The sequence below is a fragment of the Pan paniscus genome, chromosome 23 (assembly GCF_029289425.2).
Source record: "Pan paniscus chromosome 23, NHGRI_mPanPan1-v2.0_pri, whole genome shotgun sequence".
NCBI lineage: Eukaryota > Metazoa > Chordata > Mammalia > Primates > Hominidae > Pan > Pan paniscus.
Window position 1 is genome coordinate 52,008,512 of NC_085927.1, and position 20,485 is coordinate 52,028,996.

The 20,485-nt window shown below is 44.3% G+C and overlaps 1 protein-coding gene across 3 annotated transcripts in view; it reads right to left on the bottom strand.

The window, feature by feature from the left end:
• The window catches only part of TCF20 (transcription factor 20), a 54,876-nt gene that overhangs the window by 15,363 nt on the left and 19,028 nt on the right, over positions 1–20,485 (bottom strand). For all 3 annotated transcript variants that reach the window (XM_055105399.3, XM_034948947.3, XM_034948950.3), the window contains exon 2: positions 3,755–3,848. In XM_055105399.3, the coding sequence (XP_054961374.2) occupies positions 3,755–3,848 (94 nt within the window). The remainder of the gene's footprint in view (positions 1–3,754; positions 3,849–20,485) is intronic.

Genomic DNA, 20,485 nt, shown 5'->3' on the forward strand with positions numbered 1-20,485 from the left:
ATCTCAGCTCACTGCAACCTCCACCTCCCGGGTTCAAGCGATTCTCCTACCTCAGCCTCCCAAGTAGCTGGGACTACAGACAAGGGCCACCACGCCTGGCTAATTTTTTGTATTTTTTGTAGAGACAGGGTTTCGCCATGTTGGCCAGGCTGGTCTCGAACTCCTGGGCTCAAGCAATCCTCCCACCTCAGCCTCCGAAAGTGCTGGGATTACAGGTGTGAGCCACCACACCTGGCACTCTGTTTCTGATTCCCTATCTTTCCTTTGATCAAATAGTGCCTTGGCCATCAAGCTGCCTTTCAGTCCACATGTACGTGTGAATACACACACTTTTGTAATAATCTAACTGGCATCAGCGTTATCTTCTCTACCTCTCTTGTTCTTTTTAACTGTTTCTCCTACAGAAGCCTGGAGAGAAAAGAGGGAAGGGGGAGGTAAGGGCAAGGAGAAGGATGTGAAAGGAATGGAGACATGCTTAAACAAAAGTCAGGAGCTGCAAGCAACTGCTGCGCTGGAAGGAAGGGTGGGCAGGATGAATTCTGAGACCTGATCCAAGTCTGTTGGCCCTGCTCTATGTGTGTTATGCCTCATGCCTGTTCCCATCATGCAGTCAGCCACGCCCTCTTCCCCTTCCCATCAAATTCAAATCAAACCCCGCCTCCTATGGACAGCGTGGCTGCCTCCGTGGACAGCCCTGCTTCTCTCCTGGGGAAGCACAGAGAGGGGGCATGCACATGACAAGCACCATGCTACTTGCTGCCTTCTCTCACCACTTTTCCTCAAACGTGACCACAGGCATTATGGGGGCTGCCTGGGTGATGGTCTTAGATACATCTAATGCTCAAGAAGTAACTAGAGGACATTACGTCAAGTGAAATAAGCCAGGCACAGAAAGTTAAAAGCTGCATGTTCTCGCTCATGTGGAAATTTAAAAAGCTGATCTTACGGAAGTATTAAAAAGTAGAACAGAGGATACTAGAGGCCAGGAAGGGGAAAGGAAAGGAAGAGATAAGTAGAGATTTGTTAAAGAATACAAAATTACATCTAGATGGGAGAAATAAGTTCTAGTATTCTGTATCACTGTAGGATAACCACAGTTAACAACATTATATTGTATAGTTTCAAATGACTAGAAGATACCAAATGTTCCCAACACAGACATGATGTTTGAGATGATGGATTTGCTAATTACCTAGGTCTGATCATTTTATATATATATTGAAACATTACTGAGCACCCCATATCTACAATTACTGTCCATTAAAAAAAGTAAAAAAGGCTGGGCGCGGTGGCTCACGTCTGTAATCCCTGCACTTTGGGAGGCTGAGGTGGGTGGATCACCTGAGGTCAGAAGTTTGAAACCAGCCTGGCCAACATGGCAAAACCCCGTCTCTACTAAAAATACAAAAATTAGCCGGGCATGGTGGTGGGCGCCTGTAGTCCCAGCTACTCGGGAGGCTGTGGCAGGAGAATCACTTGAATCTGGGAGGCAGAGGTTGCAGTGGGCTGAGATCATGCCATTGTACTTTAGCCTGGGCGATAAGAGCGAAACTTCGTCTCAAAAAGAAAAGTAAAAAACTTAATAAACTTGAAATAAACACCCACCTTGCCACCAAAAAAGTAACTGGGGAAAACACCCACTGAAGGGACTAAAAGTCTAGAGTAAGAAAGGTGATTTTCCCAGGTTATCGAAGCTCTGAGTCAAAACTCAAGTCTTCTGCGTCACTCATTGGATGGCACTTCTTTCACAAAATGTTTCCCTTCTTTCAACAGTTAACACACTGCAAAACATCCCCCTATCATCTCAGCAAAGAAAATACAACACTCTATTGTATGTATACAACATACTGTGATTTAGAGTAAGAAATACATATTTTAGTCTTCATCCCTGATTCCTGGCACAGACCTCCTAAAACCCGTGTAAATTCCTGAGCAATAGGGGTGCTAGGAGCATCTTTTCTTCTAATATTTGGTTTTTGATCCTGGTTCCTGACATGGAGCTCCTAAACCCTTGGAGTTTCCTGGATAGGAGCACTTTTTGTTCTAAGGCTACTCTTGGTGGTTCCTGGATGGGGGCTGGGCACCAGAGAGACTAAGCTGTGATTAGCAGCTTGGAACTGTTAGCTCTACCCACCCCACTCCAGGAAGGACAGAGGGGGTGAAGATTGAGTTAATAATTGATTATGCCTACATGATGAAGCCTCCAAAAAATCCGTGAACTACTGGATTCAGAGGGCTTCTGGACTGCTGAGTAGATGAAGGTGCCTCAGGGGTGGTGCCCCTGGAGAGAGCATGGACGCTCCATGCCCCTGCCCACACATCTGGCCCTATGTTTCTTTCATGTGGCTGTTCATCTGCATCCTTTATAATGGGTAAACACAAGTGAAGTGTTTCCGTGAATTCTGTGAGCCATGTTAAACATTAATCAAACCCAAGGAAGCGGTCTTGGGAACCCCAGTTTATAGTTGATCATTCAGAAACACAGGTCATAACACAGGGCTTGAGATTGGTATATGAAGTGGGGAGCGGTCTTGTGGGACTGAGCCCTTAACCTGTAGGGGCTGCACTAACTCTGCTTAGTATCAGAACCGAGCTAAACTATAGGACACCCAGTTGGTGTCCAATGGTGAATTACCTGTGTGATGCTATCAAGAAAAGAAAGTAAAAAGACAACTCAGAGAATGGAAGAAAATATTTGCAAACCACATATCCAGAATTACAAATAATTCTTTTTTTTTTTTTTTTTTTTTTTTTTGAGACAGAGTCTCACTCTGTTGCCCAGGCTGGAGTGTAGTGGCGCGATCTCGCAACCTCTGCCTCCCGGGTTCAAGTGATTCTCCTGCCTCAGACTCCCGAGTAGCTGGGACTATAGGTGCGCGTCACATCTGGCTAATTTTTGTAGTTTTAGTAGAGACGGGGTTTCACTATTTTAGCCAGGCTGGTCTTGAACTCCTGACCCCATGATCCACCCGCCCGGCCTACAAATAGTTCTTAAAACTTGACATTAAAAAGATAAATAACCCAATTTTACAATGGGCAAAGGATGTGAATAGCTATTTCTCCAAAGAAGATGTACAAATGGCCAATAGGCACATGAAAAAAATGCTCGACATTAGCCATCAGGGAAATACAAATAAAAACCACAATGAAATAACATTTCATACCCACTGGGCTGGCTACAATTAAAAAAAAAAAAAAAGAAACACATATGACAGCAAGTGTCAGGGAGGACCTGGGGAAAGGAGAACACTCATGCACTGCCACTGAGAACGTAAAATGGGGCAGCCATTTTGGAAAACAGTCTGACAGTTCCTTAAAAGGTTAAACAGAGTTACCATATGATCCAGCAATTCCACTCCCAGGTACACATCCAAGAGAACTGAAAACATGTTCACACAAATGCTTGCATGGGAATGTTCTATAGCAGCATTATTCCTAACAGTCAAAAAGTGGAAGTAACCCAAATGTACAGCAAAGCCCACAGAGATAGAAAGGATTGAGTCCAACAGAGCTTAAAGGAAAAAAAAAAATCATAAAAATTTAAAAAAGAAAACAGAATAGTGGTTGCCAGGGACTGGAGGGAAGGGAAGGGAGATGAGTGCTGCTAATGGGTGGGAAGTTTTTTTATGAAGTGGCAAAAAAAAAAAAAAAGAAAAGAAAAGAAAAGAAAAAACAACAACAACAACAGAGAGAATCAAACTGTATGTCCTAATCCTTTGGATGCTCTGGACAAGGGTCTGTGGTCTCCTCTTACCTGCATCAATGGCACACGGGTAATGGTATCGGAAGGAGCAGCCTTTGTTGTAGCAGCCCAAGGTGGCGCCTGCCTCCTGGCAGTGGGAACATTTCTGAAAGGAAGGGAAAAGTCAGGCATGTCAGTATCCCAGATTTGGCCCTCTCCTCCAGGCCTTCCCTGGTCCCCATCTGTTAGACCTCAGCACGTGTCTCTGTGGTTAGAGGAGTCCGTGGTGGCAGGATGAGCTGGTCAATTTCTAAATGCCACTCACTGACCACACCATGGGAAGGGATCCAGCAATAATGTTTTAGACCAAGCCTCACAAATGTTCTCAAATCAACAATGCAGCAGGGTGAGATGAGCAATCCATGTCATAAAGGACATGCCAGAGTGGGGTCCCCAGCCCTGCCTCTGGTACCCCCGCCATCCACCCACCCACACACTATGCCAGGCATTTCCTTGCTGCTATCGTGAGCGGCCTGCAGATCTTCCCTGTTTACTTCTGCTGTGAAAATCTGGGGTAAGAGAGGGTAAGGTAGTAGAGTTATATATAAACCTTTTAGAATTAGAAGTGGAATTTGGTTTCTAGTTCTTGTATTTGTAAGAAGATTTTATTTTTATTTTTGATCTACTTACCCCAAATGCCCAATACATTTCCCTTTTCAGAAAATATGGGCTCCTGTGTGCAAATGGTATTTTTATACATGAATCTTATTTTAAATGCACCAGAAAACCTGCCATGAATTTCTGGCTAAGTGAGACATTATTTTGTAATTGAGACACTCCTCCTTATATGGTCAGGTTTTCTTAAAGTGGGGCACATCTCTGTCAGCCCTGTGATGTGGCTGCTCTGAGTGCTCATCCTGTCAGGTAAGAAATGTGTCCTATCAGCAACAAACACATTCATAAAACTCAACCACATGTGACCCTACTAAGGATGCTGGCTCTTCAGGTAGCAGAGGCACACAACCAGCAAGACTAGCTGGAAGAGACAGAAACTTGTTCCTGCTTCTATGAAAAATAAAAGTGTTCCCTAAGCAATTACACTGAGCTGGCTCAGGCCCCCGACACAGATACTGATGGAAAACTACACTAACGCCAGCAACAGCAAAGCCCAAGTGCTCGCCACGCTCAGACTGAATGATCTCATTCAGCCCTCTGCACTATTCCACCTGGCAGGCACTCCTAATGCTTCACGTGAAACTCTTGAGACACCAAAGGGAAAATAACTTGTTCCAGGTCAGAGCTGAGATTCTGGATGATCATCTCTGGCATCCTCCAGAGACAAAAGAGGTAGGAACAAGGGCTGGAAGAGATTAGTCCTTCAAAAGCTTAGCCCTGCTCTCAGAAGACCAAGGTCCTTCTGGGTGCCCATAATCAGTAAATGTTTATCATGTGCCCTCGCACCCTTGTTAAGAGAGAAAAGATCATTTGGTCTGGAGTAAAGCAAGGACAAGTTCACAGCATTTCTAGTAGCCCTAGACTCTGTCGACCTTTGTCAGTGCCACAGAGCATCTCGGAATCAAAAGGACTACCAACTTCAGAGAAGGGAGTGTGGGTAGTCCATCGGTGGCCAACCTGCAGCCATGTCTGCTGCCACTTTCTTTTTTTGAGATGGAGTCTTGCTTTGTCGCCCAGGCTGGAATGCAGTAGCGCAATCTTGGCTCACTGCAACCTCTGCCTCCCAGTTTCAAGCCATTCTCCTGCCTCAGCCTCCTGAGTAGCTGGGATTACAGGCATATGCCACCACGCCAGGCTAATTTTTGTATTTTTAGTAGAGATGGGGTTTTGCATATTGGCCAAGCTGGTCTCAAACTCCTGACCTCATCGCATCTGGCCTCCTGCTGCCACTTTCTTACTCAAGAAGCCCGAAGATATGGCCCTCCCTACCCTGGGGGATGAATCACAGTGAGTGGTGGCCATTTAGGAATGGGTATGGTCAAGCATTTCTGGTAGGAAAGTCTGCAGGAAAAAGGGCTTCTGAAAACATTTTGCACTCCCCCCAACCTTTTTTTTTTTTTTTAAATATATTTTGAGACGATGTCTTGCTCTGTCACCCAGGATGGAGTGCAGTGGCACAATCATGGCTCACTGCAGTCTCTACCTCCCAGGCTCAGGTGATTCTCCTGACCTCAGCCTCCCGAGTAGCTGAGACTACAGGGTGTGTGCTACCACATCCAGCTTTTTCAAAAAATGTTTTTGTAGAGACAGGGTCTCACTATGTTGCCCAGGCTGTCCTTGAACTCCTGGGCTCAAGCAATTCTCCCATCTCAGCCTCCAAAAGTGCTAAGATTACAAGCATGAAAGTTTCACCCTCTCAAAAAGAGACAAGAGGGAGGAACAGGTAATTTTTCTTGCGCAGCCTCTGTGAGGATTAGACAGTGGGATCTGTGGCAGCCACAGTATCACCATGAGGGGACAGCCCTGAAGACAAAGCCAGCCTGCTGAGGACAGAAGAGTGGCAAGATGGAGAGACCTGGGCCTACCATGACACTGTCAAGCACTAAATCACCCAAACCCAGGACCAGGCCACCTCTAGCCTTGTTACAGGAAACTTGGGTGCTGCTGTAGAAGGGTTAAGTATGCATGCTCTGGAACCTAAATAACTGCCTGGTAAGTGGCTCCACTTTCTAGCTCTGCCTTCTTGGCCAAACTCCTAACCTCTGTTCCTCAACCTACAAACGTGGGACTAATAATAGCACTCACCTCATAGAAATGTCACAAGGGTTAAATGAATTAATTCAGGCTTAAAACAGTGGCTGGGTCAAAAGTGCTAAGTAAATGTGACCCAAGATGACCATGTGTCAGACATACGCTAGATAATCTACAAAGACCATCTCATGAAAAGCAACCACACAGCAGGCCTCATCACCATCCCGGTTTACAAGAGGAAAGAGAAGACGTGGAGCTTAGATCTGAACAATGTCCATTTGCTTCCTACCTCAACTCCACAACCTGGCAAGCAGTGCACAAACTCCACTATGATTAATTTATAACATTGCATCCAAAGGGGAAAGACTCTCAGGCTGTATTAGGGACTTAGAGAAAGATCCTTAAAGACAGTTTGGTTCAGTGGTTTTTGAAGTGTGGTCCCCTGGAACAGCAGCATCAGCAACACTCAGGGACTTGTCAGAAATGCAGTTTTGTTTTTTGGGTTATTTTTGAGACAGAGTCTCGTTCTGTCACCCAGGCTGGAGTGCAGTGGCACAGTCTTGGCTCACTGCAACCTCCGACTCCCATGTTCAAGTGATTCTCGTGCCTCAGGTTCCCAAGTAGCTAGGATTACAGGCATGAACCACCACACCTGGCAACTTTTTGTTTTTTACTAGAGACGGGGTTTCAACGTGTTGGCCAGGCTGGTCTTGAACTTCTGACCTCAAGTGATCCACCTGCCTTGGCTTCCCAAAGCGCTGGGATTACAGGCGTGAGCCACTGTGCTTGGCAGAAATGCACACTTTTGAGCCCCACCTAAATCTGTGTTGTGAGAAGTCCTCCAGGCTATTCTGATGTACAATGCAGTTTGAGGACCACTGGTCTCATTCAACTCCCCAACTTTTCAGACGCGGAAAAAAGAAACCCAGAGAGACACAATGACTGGGTGAGCTAGGATTACTGGATTACTGGTTTCCTGAGAGCCATTCAGTGTTCTGTCTCCTACAGAGCAATCAGATCTTGGGATATGGTAGGCAGAATCCCGAGAACCTGTGATCTTATATACAAAATCAACTTTGTGGATGAGATTAAGTCAAGGACCTTGAGATGGGAAGAATATGCTAGGTTATCCAGGTGGGCCCAATCTAATCACACAGGTCCATAAAAGCAAACGATTCCCCCCAGAGGGAGTTACAGTTGTCAACTTCAGGGAGACCTGATGATTTGCCAGCAGGGTCATAGGTGCAATGCTGCTGGCCTGGAAGATGGGAGAAGGGACAGGGCAGCAGCTGTAGAATTTTTAAAAGGCAAGGAAGCATGTTCTCCCCTAAGCCTCTGGAAAAGATCAAAGCCCAGCCCACACCTCAATTCTAGCCCAGTAAGACACCTGTGTTGGACTCTGAACCTACAGAACTGTAAGCAGAACTGTATTAACAAGTTTGTGGTAATGTGTTATGACAATGATAGAAAACTAATACACGGGGATTTCCCAAGACTCTCAAGTGATTGTTCATTTTCCTTTTAGGTTCTTTTTTTTTTTTTGATGGAGTTTCGCTCTTGTCGCTCTGGAGTGCAATGGCATGATCTCGGCTCACCGCAACCTCCACCTCCCGGGTTCAAGCGATTCCCCTGCCTCAGCCTCCCGAGTAGATGGGATTATAGGCGCCCGCCACCACGCCCAGCTAATCTTTGTATTTTTAGTAGAGATGAGGTTTCACCATGTTGGCCAGGCTAGTCTTGAACTCCTGATCTCAGGTGATCTGCCCACCTCAGCCTCTCAAAGTGCTGGGATTACAGGCATCAGCCACCGCACCTGGCCTTAGGTTCTTTAATGCAACAGATTTCTCCCTCAATTTGCCTAGTGAAACCTACAATTTCGCTAGGCAAATTGTGACATCAGGAGATCAATAAAGAAGGAACTCTGGGTCTGTCTTCGACATCTGTTTTTCTTGTAGAAGAAACAGAGGCTAAAGCAAAGTGACCTGCTAAAGATCACATAGCTAGTAAGAGAACTTAGAACTTTACCCCTTTTTCTTCTGAACCCCAAGTTCAACTTTCTTCATACCATACCATGACGCCTGTTAGCCCCCTTCATTCACTCAACTATCCAACATTTGAAAAGTACTTTCTAGGTGCCAGGTGCCAAAGATAGAATATAAATACTTATCTATAGTATCTTCCATGTGTAAGGTTTTCCCTTCTACCCAAAAATCAGTACCCAGGCTAGTACAATTTCTAATTAAATTTTTATTCTATACTTTTTACCTGAAGTAGCTATTTGCATTATCATCCTCCTATGCTACAAATAATATATTAAAGTCACTGCACAGCTAAATGTCCTTTGTTTTTGACCACAGTGTTACTACATTCACTCCAAGCAGAGGTAAGTCCATACAATACTGCTCCCCAGGAAGAATGAGACACACTGGGGGCTCCAAGCATGATTTCTAAATTAAGACACATTTTAAAAATAAGGAATGGCCCAAACTTCAAAATCTTTTAATAGTAAATTTTTTATTATGGAAGGGAATAAAAACTATTTTTAAAGAACTCTAATAAGAACCTCATATTTTTTGATACTCTAAACTTGGGAAATAAATTATAAAAGGTATTATTAGTTTTGGGACATGTTTTAACGGAAAGTGGCCCAGATACAGAGCTTGAACCTTTCACCAGCCTTTGTCACTGTCTCAGAAGCAGGGCTCGCTGACTTGAGGTGGCAAACTGCAAGGACTGAGTCAACTAGCGTTGTTTAATCCTCATCTGAGGGAAGCTTCAAGGGAGACTTCTCCAAGCCTGATGCCTGCTCATTCACAGAAAGGCTCTTTCTTATGAGATATAACAGCAACCTGAATCATCACCCTGTTTAATTAGCATCTCAGAGCAGCCTCAGAACACCAAAGCAACTGGGTCACAGTAGTATTATAGCACACTGATGACGACTGGTTTTGTTCAAGCCTTGCAGATTACCCTCCACTACTGTGCCTAAGACGGCTCTTATCCAGCATGGCACACACTTCTGCTCATGCTCACAGTATTTACTTACTCATGTTTGTCCATCTCCCCTAAACTGTGAGACTTGTTCTTGCACCCTCCAAGGACTGGCACACCATAGGCACTGTAAATGTGGGCTGATGGAATGATTGCAATGTCTGACAAACTTGAGAGCCTGAAGACAACTAATGAGGATACTCTTCAATGAGTTACAAAACTGATGCTGGTGGAGCTTGGAGAATGTGGAACAAGGTATGTGTTCATTTTTGGCCACCAGCAAAAAGTTTTTTGTCCTTTTAATTATGCCTCCTACATCTAGGATGGAAGCCGCTGTCATCCCAGCTATCAATGCCAACTACGTGGCAGCTAGATGGGCTACATACAAGGAGCTACCCTTCAAGGCCCTGTGAGCATTTCTTTGATGCAACTCTGCATCCTATCAAGCTTCTTAAAGACTACTTCAAAGTGTTAGCCAAAGCAATACATACATAGCCCTAGGTGTTTTGGTCCTTACTTCCTTAGAGCTAGACGATCTCCTTACGTTTCTTCATGAAAAGCTCATGAGACTGGCTGGAGAACCTTTAACTTGCCATTAACACAAAGACTGAGGGAATGGGCTCTGGCACCAGCCTCTGGGACCTGCACCACAGCCCAGTACCACCAAGGCTTCCCAGTCAACCTCAGAGGGACAGAGAGTTGTCCAGTTCTTCTCAGGTCCATTTACTCAGTGCTACTCAAGGTATGGTACATGGATTTAGAATCTGCACTTATGTCCCACAGCTGCTCCAGCAAAAGTGCCAGTTTCAGAAACTGAATCCATTAAATACACACTTAATCAATTATGATGTCAGTATGAAACATCAGCCAGCCATTCACTGGCTAAGGGCTAATTGTGTGTACTTAAGACAAAAGTTCCAGGCTTGACTAGCTTTTTAGAATCAATGTGGTTGGTCTAATGTGCATACTGTCCAGGTATGATGCAGCACAGGGCTACTGGAGAAAAAAACTGAGGGTGTCAGCACACGTGTGAAAGCCAAAAGTCACCAGGTCAATTTTATCATCTGTAAAATGGGGATAACAGTATTTGCTTTGCCTTCTGCCTAAAGCTGCTGTGTAAAATAACCATAAAAGTGTTTTATAAACTAGAAAGTTATGTAATTATTAGAACTTTTAAATAAAAATTACATAAAACATACATTCATCTCTGTCATACTTTGGCAATTACTGATATCAAAATCAGATATAATACAAAGTACAGTCTATTAAATTAAGACAAAACAGTTAAAAGTTAATTTTTTGTTAAGTAATTTCTCTCCTACAATCTGCCTTAAACAAGCAGACCCTGCATGGGTCTGGACACCTGCTGCTGGTCGTTTTTTTGGTAAGTCTAGCTGCTGTATGTTTCAGTAATGTTTCATCTCCGACGGTGTGGAAGGTCAGTTATTGGCCAAGTCTCTGGACACTTCACTTCTTAGCTACTATTTACTATTACTTTCATTGTATCTCCCCTCTCAATTCTCCTATCTGGGACCAATACAAACTAAAACTACTTTTAAAGCTTTCTAAAGCATTTTGCATTACAAGAAAAGATGTTAAATAAGTGGGGACTAATAATGACTCACAACTGCATACAAATTAAATTCTAGCAGGATTTCGAAAGCATTGAAAACTGCCCCAAAATGGCATATTGAGCACAACTAGAATGAGAAAAACCGCCTCACAGGCTTGCCTGTTGTACTCTACAGACAGTGCCCTCTGTTATGTGGAGAGCAGACCTGGAAACCAATGACTCCTTTGCTGCCTGCATCAGAGTCACCTGCCAGGTGCTCCTAGCCATACTTCTCCAAACCTGTCCCTACTCACATTAATCTAGAATAATCTGCTGTGGCTGATTCTGGACCCTCTGCTGCCATGTGGATCTTAGGTCCAACAGATGGTACTATTCCTTACAACACACTTAGGGCCCAATAGTTCATCTTCTCTGCCTCCTGGGACCCAGTCATCTGCTTCCCACCAATACAAGCCCACGAAAACACTCACACAAACTTTCTTTAATCTGATCATCTTTCAAGCATAATTTGAAATAAAATTATATATTTAGATCACCATTCTCCTCCCATAAAAGCCCCAATCAAAACATGGCTCTGCTACAGATCCTGACAAGTATTTGTTTCTTTGGGAAAACCTCTCAAGTCAAATTATAAACCTGTAATAAGTGTCTCTGTGGCTGAGTGGTGGTTGGGTGGTAGCTGGCCCCAGAAGTGGTACAAAACGCACAGAAAGCCTGACCAAGGTCCAAATCTCTTGAGTGTGGCCGTTTTGGCGGCATCTAACAGCTACATCCTTGGATTCTGTTTTGATCCACAAAGAAAGCCCGTTCCCTTATTTCCCTTCCGATGTCTTTGTGCCCATAAGGTGGGACCAGCCTGTCTGCAGTTTATAGTAAAATTATGATGTTTTCCATCAGGTTAGAAAGGTTGGGATTAAAGGACTTTTCTCCTTCATTAAGAATGTCCTTCTTTGTCTTTCTGTACTTCATCTACCAAACAGAGGATGTCAGAAATTAGCCACAATCTTGAGCAGATGAAGAACATATTCAGAATACACACAGCTTTATACAATGGACTTACTCATTTTAACACTGAGCAAACAAATAATGAAAAGTTAGTAGGTCTAAGACGCAGCTGGGGAAGGAGGTCTTTTCTCCAGAAGATTCTGTCACATACCTCTTTTTATGCCATTGTTGCTTTAAAAAATCCAGATTCTCAGGCCGGGCGTGGTGGCTCACGCCTGTAATTCCAGCACTTTGTGAGGCCGAGGCGGGCGGATCACCTGCGGTCACGAGTTTGAGACCAGGCTGGCCAACACAGTGAAACCCTGTCTCTACTAAAAATACAAAAATTAGCTGGGCGTGGTGGTGCACGGCTGTAATCCCAGCTACTCGGGAGGCTGAGGCAGGAGAATCGTTTGAACCTGGGAGGTGGAGGTTGCAGTGAGCGAGATCATGCCATTGTACTCCAGCCTGGGCAACAAGAGTGAAACTCCGTCTCAAAAAAAAAAAAAAAAAAAAAAAAAAAAAAAAAATCCAGATTCTCACCCGTGAGCTGTGTTATGAGGAAGGGACCTCTGCAATAATGTGAAGGTAACCCTTGGCTAACGAAAGTAAAAACACCAGACCCATGCTTCTTCAGAATCATAAAGTGTAAGCTATTCTACTGAATGTGAAGAAGGCAGTTTGACTTCCTAACGAGCTGTTCTCTGGGACTTTTAATTTGCCTTATTAATGTGTCAATCCTGATTCCACAGCATAAAACTGCATGTCCAGAAAGTAGAAACATGGGTTGGATGAAAATTAATAAGAACTTGATCAGGCTGGTCTTTCCCCTTGACGTGCAGGTTTCTCTAAAGGTTGTAAGACACTGTGTGATCAAGGTGCCTTTTATTCTCAGGGCTCTTTTCTTTGATATTTAAGTTCCCTTAGGAGTTGATGGTATCGACTTCAGAAGTATAATAATCTTTTCTTTTTATTCATTCTACAAATTTTTATTGCATGCCTGTGTGCAGGGGCTGAAATGGGGAGCCAAAGTTCACCTAGTGTCTACCCTCCAGGAGCTCACAGAATGATCTGGGGGTAAAGCAAAATTTAAACAGTGATGTAAACAGTACTTCAGAGCACAGATGTAATGCCACCAACCTAGTTAAGGAAGTCAGGAAAGCATTCCTGAGGGAGTGTAGCTTGACCTGAGTCATAAAGAGTGAGTAAGAGCTACCTGGGGGGAAGGGGAGCAAACTGCTTTGTGGAGGGACAAGCAGGCAGGGTGTAGGGAACCAACACAGTGGAGCACAACTCTGAGGGGGTGGGAAGCTGATATGCAGGAACCCAGGGCCAACAATGGCTGTTGCTGGGTTAGGGATGATATGGAAGAGTTTGGGTACTGGTGGTGGAAATGCATACAAGAGGCAGCATAGACTTTGAAGGTAAAACCGACAGGACTTGATGCTGACAGATGGCCAGGGGGTCTGTGAGATGTGTTGCAGTGAGCCTGAGTGTGTGGCAGTGTAAATCGGCACAGTGGACAGGGAGCCCTCTGGATGCCAGCACAGCAGGATTCTGATGAGGTGAGCACACACGTGGCACCTGCTCTAAATGCTACTTTCTCCTAGAAAGATTCCATTTACAGAAGAGAATGTTTTGGACTGAGAGCAAAATCTCAACTGGTCAGGAATGGGTTTAATTCCAAATGATATTTTATGGGTAACTACGAGAAATCTTTTATAGAACACAGGCTATCTTCCTGCTTTAGTAAATAGCTCAGGGTTTTGAGTAAACTGATTGTTTTCCGTTGTCTTAGAGTTATGATTCTGTATTAAGAGTATTCTTGTAAGACACGAGGAAGAGACTAGGCTTTATCAAAGTGATCCCAGGACATAGCCTAAAACTTGCTTTTTAAAATAAATCCCTGCTAGCAAGCTTTTTTTCCGTATCATTTTACTTCTCCTAAAGTAGAGGACAACAACGACAAATCTAGTCAAAGAAACTGTTCCAGTTAGTTTAACTGACAATTCCTCTGTGTGCCTTCCTTATATTCAGATATTCCTTATCAGAAATCTTTTTTGATTTTTACCTCAAATTTAGGCAGTCTAAAAACAAAGACAAGAAATAAGGAAAAGACAGAAAGCTGGGGCGGAGAGGAAGTTCTCGGAGTTTTTCACTGGAGCGGAGCTGTCCACTGAAGCTGCTGATCTGGAATAGCAGCAGGGCTAAAAGAAACTTATACTTGGCCCTGTCTCTCACTGGTACAGGAGCCTAGGCAAGTTAATTTAAGTCTCGATTTTCTCAACAGTACATTGGGGATAATACCCAGTTGGGAAAAAAGGGCACGGTGGGGGTATCTTCTGCTATTTAAAGACATTGATCAGGGCAAAATAACCTGAACAGGGCCAGGTAAGGTGGCCCATGTCTGTTATCCCAGCACTTTGGGAGGTTGAGGTGGGAGGACTGCCTGAGGCCAGGAGTTCAAGATTAGCCTGGGCAACAAAGAAAGGCCCTGTCTCTACAAAAAATAAAATTAAATTTGCTGGGTGTGTTGGCACTCCCTGTAGTCCCAGCTATTCAGGAGGCTGAGGCAGGAGGACTGCTCAAGCCCATGAGGTCAAGGCTGCAGCCAACTATGATCACACCACTGCATTCCAGCCTGGATGACAGGGCAAGACCTTGACTGACACACACACACACACACACACACACACACACACACACACACACACCACACACACACCCTGCACATACTTCCCAGGAAGTACCAGCACTGATCCCTAGTCATTTTCTGTTACTCTCTAGTCCCATGTGGAATGGATGGTCCCTTAAAACTACAAAGGCCGTCTGTGCTTGTCTGCAAAGCTATGGGCAGCAGCACAGACATCCAGGAGGAGTTAAAGCTAACAATCTACTATTGCTATTAAACCAAACCCAGCTATGCTGCCACACAAAGGGGTTCCTTTTGTCTATTTAGAGTGTATTTTACAGGTCAGACACAGTATTTAACCACTTATTCCCCACCCTCAGCTATCTGCTTTACTATGTACACTTTATTGATGATGTTTAAGTAACATGTGAAAATATGGCAGGTGATACTAATAATTTCTACCAAGGTGCCCACAAAAAAGAAAGTTCGTAATTATCACACATGGTATGAACTTCAACTGCACATATGGTAGGCAGATATCAGCCACTTGCTGTGGGTTTTTAATGTTCTATAACACTGTAACTCTAATTATCCTGGGTTTACAGCCTTCAGGTTCTGCATTAATAAATTTACGGAGGCAAAACAAAGGAGGAACAAAAAACAATTTCCCAAATAAAATACATCCATTTGCCTCAATTTAAGTTAAATCCAATCTTTGTCCCCCTTCTGGAAAATTAAAACATTACTCAAGAAGGCCTGGTTTAGTAATTTTTCTCTTGCACAAAATGTATACGTAGTTTGTTATAATGTTAATATGAAGTCTCGTAACTCAGAAGGCCAACACAGGTGTCACTAATGATGTTTCTTTGTGCTAACCAAACTTGCCTTTTTTTCTGAAACACAGTTTGCATTTTATTATTATTTTTTAGATGGAGTCTCACTCTGTTGCCCAGGCTGGAGTACAGTGACGAGATCTTGGCTCACTGAAACCTCTGCCTCCCGGGTTCAAGTGATGCTCCTGCCTTAGCCTCTAAAGTAGCTGGATTACAGGCGCCCACCACCACGTCCAGCTAACTTTTGTATTTTTAGTAGAGACGGGGTTTCGCCATATTGGCCAGGCTGGTCTCGAACTCCTGACCTAAGGTGATCCACCCTCCTCGGCCTCCCAAAGTGCTGAGATTACAGGCATGAGCCACTGCACCCAGCCTGCATTTTATCTTATCTAGTTATATATACTCCATTAAAATAATCCTAATCAGAGGGTTTCTTTTATAGCCCCAAAAGAAAATTGCAACTGTGCTGAAAACCTTATATATTTTGTCTAACGGAGTTTTTCCTATGTTAAAAGGAGCTTGTGCCCTTTAAGAAATTAGAAAGGAAGGGCACAGAGTGCTAGAGTCCAGGACTAGGTATAAGCCATTGATTAGCACTTTTCCTCTGAATAAAAGCAGAGAACCTGAGAAAAGGCTGAACCCAGCAGGAGTAGGAGACCTGCGGCAGCCCTGTGATGAAGAAAGAGAAGAGCTTTTTCTCAAGTACAGGGAGAGAAATACTTACATAGTTTGAAACACTGAAATTGAAGTTGCACAAGATCTTGCACTAGCTTATTTTTATTTTACCCTTTGCTCAAACAGTGGATTAGCTTATAAAGAGAAATGATTACATTTTGTGCTTTCTGAATCTAAAAAGGCATCTTTTTAAAGAAATTACACTCCAGGGAAGTGACTCTTGGTGTAAGCTGCTTCTCTCCATGGCTCATCCTACCCAGGAGTTGGGTCAGTGCTTCCAGAAAGCCAATTACTGGAAGCTGCTTATTCACAAGGCACCCATACTGAAATGTTTACAGTTTCAGTGCAGAAACGACAAACCTGCTGCCACAATAGGACTCCCTTAACAAGATTTCAAATCTGTGAAGATCATACTGAAGTGGAAATCTCCAAAGCTGTTCCAAACACTTGGCTCTGGAGGTCTTTCTCATTTTTACTCCTTTCTTCCTACTTGCATTCATATTACCTTCCTCTTTCGCACCCGGAGCCACTGCCATCTCACCAACGCTCTCGCCTGTCCATCTTCTCAAACAGGTTGAGGTATTGTCAGGCAAAGCCACCCTATTCCTGGAAGTGGCAAGTTTTTCAAAGGCAGGGGCAGCCTGACAGGACAGACACTGGAGGCCCTTAGTCCCAGTTACTCAGGAAATAGCAGAGTCCCAGCAGAAAGGAACTTTCAAAAACGAGGATATCTTGATATACTGAAGCTAATGCCAATGAAACTACCACAGGATCACTGGTCCTCAAATCCTAAGCCAGCCCCCGCCACCTCTCAGCCAAGCTTCAGTGGGGTCATTTAATTTGGCAACAACATGAGACATAGTCTCACATCTCATTTCAGGTCACTCCCACAGGTCATGCTCAAACCGGGGCCTTTTCTTCCTGGAAACCTACTGGAAGGAAAAACTACGTCCACACTAGAATGGAAACTTTGGCACCCAAATCTGTGACTAGCTTATGAACCTTCAGTTTTCAGAGTTGATTTTTGCATTTCTCAAAGGGTAACTCTGCCACCTGCACCAGCATGGTCCTAAGCTTGAGTTAAAAAACAGACTGAGGACACTGTCCCAGAAGAGACTGAATGGGAAGCATCCCAGGTTCTTATCCTCAAGAAAGTTTTAGAACTATTGGTTCAATTCATCTTCATAGATATGGAAATTTTCTTCTATATTTCTGTTTCAGAAGATTCCTACCAGATTAGGAAGATACTCAGCAAGAGTACAATCCTCATTTCAACAGAAAAGGAAAAAGGAAAAAAAGAAAAGGAAACTCCAAGAGTCTCCATGAAGAAAATAGAGATCTGGAAGTAATATAACCAAGTTTAGAAATCCTGCATAATTCCTCAATACATCTCCTCCTCCTCCACCTACACCTTTTTTTTTTGAGATAGGGTCTCACTCTGTCACTCATTCATCAAGCCAAAGAGTTTGAGGTTGCAGTGAGCTTTGATTGTGCCACTGTACTCATAGTGGAGCAATCAGAGCTCACTGCAACCTCAAATTCCTGGGCTAGAGGAATCCTCTTGCCTCTACTTCCTTAGTAGCTGGGACCACAGGTGCATACCACTGCACTTGGCTGATTTATTTTTTGTAGAGATGGCATCTCACTTTGTTGCCCAAGCTGGTCTCAAACTCCTGGGCTTAGGCAATCCTCCTACCTCAGCCTCCTAAAGTGATGGGATTACAGATGTGATGCCCAGGCCCAAGACTTAAGTGTCTATTGTTAGGACAGATTTCATTTATCCAACACCTTGACAAGGCAGTCCAGTTATTAACTCCATTTTACAGGTTAAGAAATTCAGCTTAGGGGCTAAGTGATGTTATAGTTTCCCAAGAAGCCAACTCCTACAGATGTCTGGATGAAGGATAAAGTGTGACCTAAAAGATTCTATAATTATGTCTCTTTGCCAACAAAGACCGTCCGGTAAATTCAAGAGCCTCTGTGCTCTCCTTTGGGCCTTGTCTCTGGGCAGTGTGGTGGTCGTATAATAAAAGGTGGTTCTATCACATGACTTTTCTTTCAAGAGTGAGATTAGAAAAAAGCAACAAGTAGAGGATGGGACTGGTCAGATTATTGAAATTGTCTGAAAATACACCAATGACTAAGGGATTTCAGAGTTCCCAAGTCAAATTAAGGAGCTAAAGGCAACAACTGGGTGTTTGCTGGTGGTTTCAGAGCTCCTTGGGGGTCCATGGGAAAAGTGAGTCTTTATGTGGCTGGATCATTTCCTGGGGTTCTCTACAGCTAATTTGGAAGATCTTAAACAGAGAATCTTCTGGAGCCGAGCAACAAGATTTTTTGTTGGCATATTCACCTTAAATGGAGCTTTTTTCCAAAGGTGGGAAGGGATGAGGTAGGTCTGAGAGAACAGAATGCTGGGTCAGCAAATTAGTGAGATTCCATTATTGGGAGATGATTTGCTTCAATGAAGAACGGTTTCTGTGGCACTGCTAAAACCCTCGCCCTGCCAGGAGGCGAAGCTAAAACACTAGTAGTTGATACAGATACTATCAACAACCCCGGCTGCCTTGCACAATGTTCCTCAGGTCTCTACCAGGGATGCTTAACGCTTATCCTTGTCCTGATGTACCCTAGTGAAGGAACAAGTTGTCACTTGGCCCACAGTGAGAGGGCTAAATACTAATGACTCTGCTTCTGCCTGGGAGAGTGTGGGGTGGGGGCGGGGGTAGCGGTAGATGGTGCTACTGAGAAAGCCAGGCAAAGTGGTTGTTCAGAGCAGAGAACTAAGAGAGTGCTCTTGGTGGACTGTGAGTTTCACAGGGCATGGTGGAGGAGACTGGCAAAGCAGCAGAGTGTGGTTCTTGACATGTGCCTATTTCCCCTGCCACTCACGCTTCAAACCCCCCAAGTCACTCTAGTAGTGGCAGGTCCAAGTGCCACATGGGGAGGGCAGGCCTCTGAGGCCTTACTGACTCAGCCCTCCCTTTGGCCGAGTTAGGTGTAGCTTCTCCACACTTACACAGACCTCACAGTATCCATAGACCATGCCTCCCAGCACTTACACAAGTGCTCACTGAACATAAGGTGGGGCTGCTTTTACCTGCTAAAAACTATCCACTGGAAATTCCTTCATTCTGAAGTGGTCATACTGCATTTCAATGTCTAGGAGGCATCTCAGACTTAACATGAACAAAATACAACTCCTGAATCCCCACCAAACCTGTTCTCTTGGGAGACCCTGGAGGAAGAACAGGTTTGGTGGGGATTCAGGAGTTGTGTTTTTCAACATTCAGGTGGCACTACATTCACCCAGTGGCAACTCACATTTTTGTCCCCAGAGACATACACTGAAACTCATGAACAACAAAGCCTCATACAGATGCCCTCTATAATGAAGGCAAAACCTGTTCCTCTGCCTTACAAAGAACCACAAGGACAAGAAATTAAGAATGCTGCTGGTCATCCATCTCTCATCCATTTATTTTTTTCCCCAAAACTATAACAGGAAAACAAAAATCAGTCTCACTACCAAAACACATTTTAACATCTCCTTAAATTTTTATACGTAGATTAAAATTCTGACCAGCATATTCACAAATTATTTCCAATATTACATACTTTTTTTTTTTTTTTGAGATGGAGTTTCGCTCTTGTCACCCAGGCTGGAGTGCAATGGCGCGATCTCAGCTCACTGCAACCTCCACCTCCCGGTTCAAGCGATTCTCCTGCCTCAGCCTCCCCAGCAGTTGGGATTACAGGTGCCCACCACCATGCCCAGCTAACTTCTGTATTTTTAGTAGAGATGGGGTTTCCCCACGTTGGCCAGGCTAGTCTCAAACTCCTGACCTCAGGTGGTCCGCCTGCCTCGGCCTCCCACAGTGCCAGGATTACAGGTGTGAGCCACCACGCCCAGCTCAATATTACATACTTTTAAACATACATATTTAAATGGCATCCAAAGGCCCACCTCTTCCCACTGGAGGTTACATTGCTTCTATGTGTCTCTTAACCTGTCAGTCACAAATTTACCCTGCACTGATCACCCCCCATGCCAGGCATTAGGGTGGGCTCTGGGGCCAACTCAGCCCTTGGGGAGCCTATCTGGTGAGGACGACAATCAGATAAGCTGGTAGTCACCCCAAGAGCAGCTCCAGCTTAGCTGGGCATTTGCATAAGTGCTGGGAGGTATAGGCTCTGAATACTGTTGGGTCTGTGTAACCTGCAAAGGGAAGGCTGAGTCAGTAAGGTCTCAGAGGTCTGTCCTACCCTCAGTGAGGAGGCACTCAGACCTGCCACTATTGGAGTGACTTGGGGGATTTGACCCATGGGTGCTAAGTGGTGTAACAGGTAAAATGGGAGTGCAGCCGGGCAGCACTTGCTGCCTGGGGAATGAGGGTGACAGGTGAGCT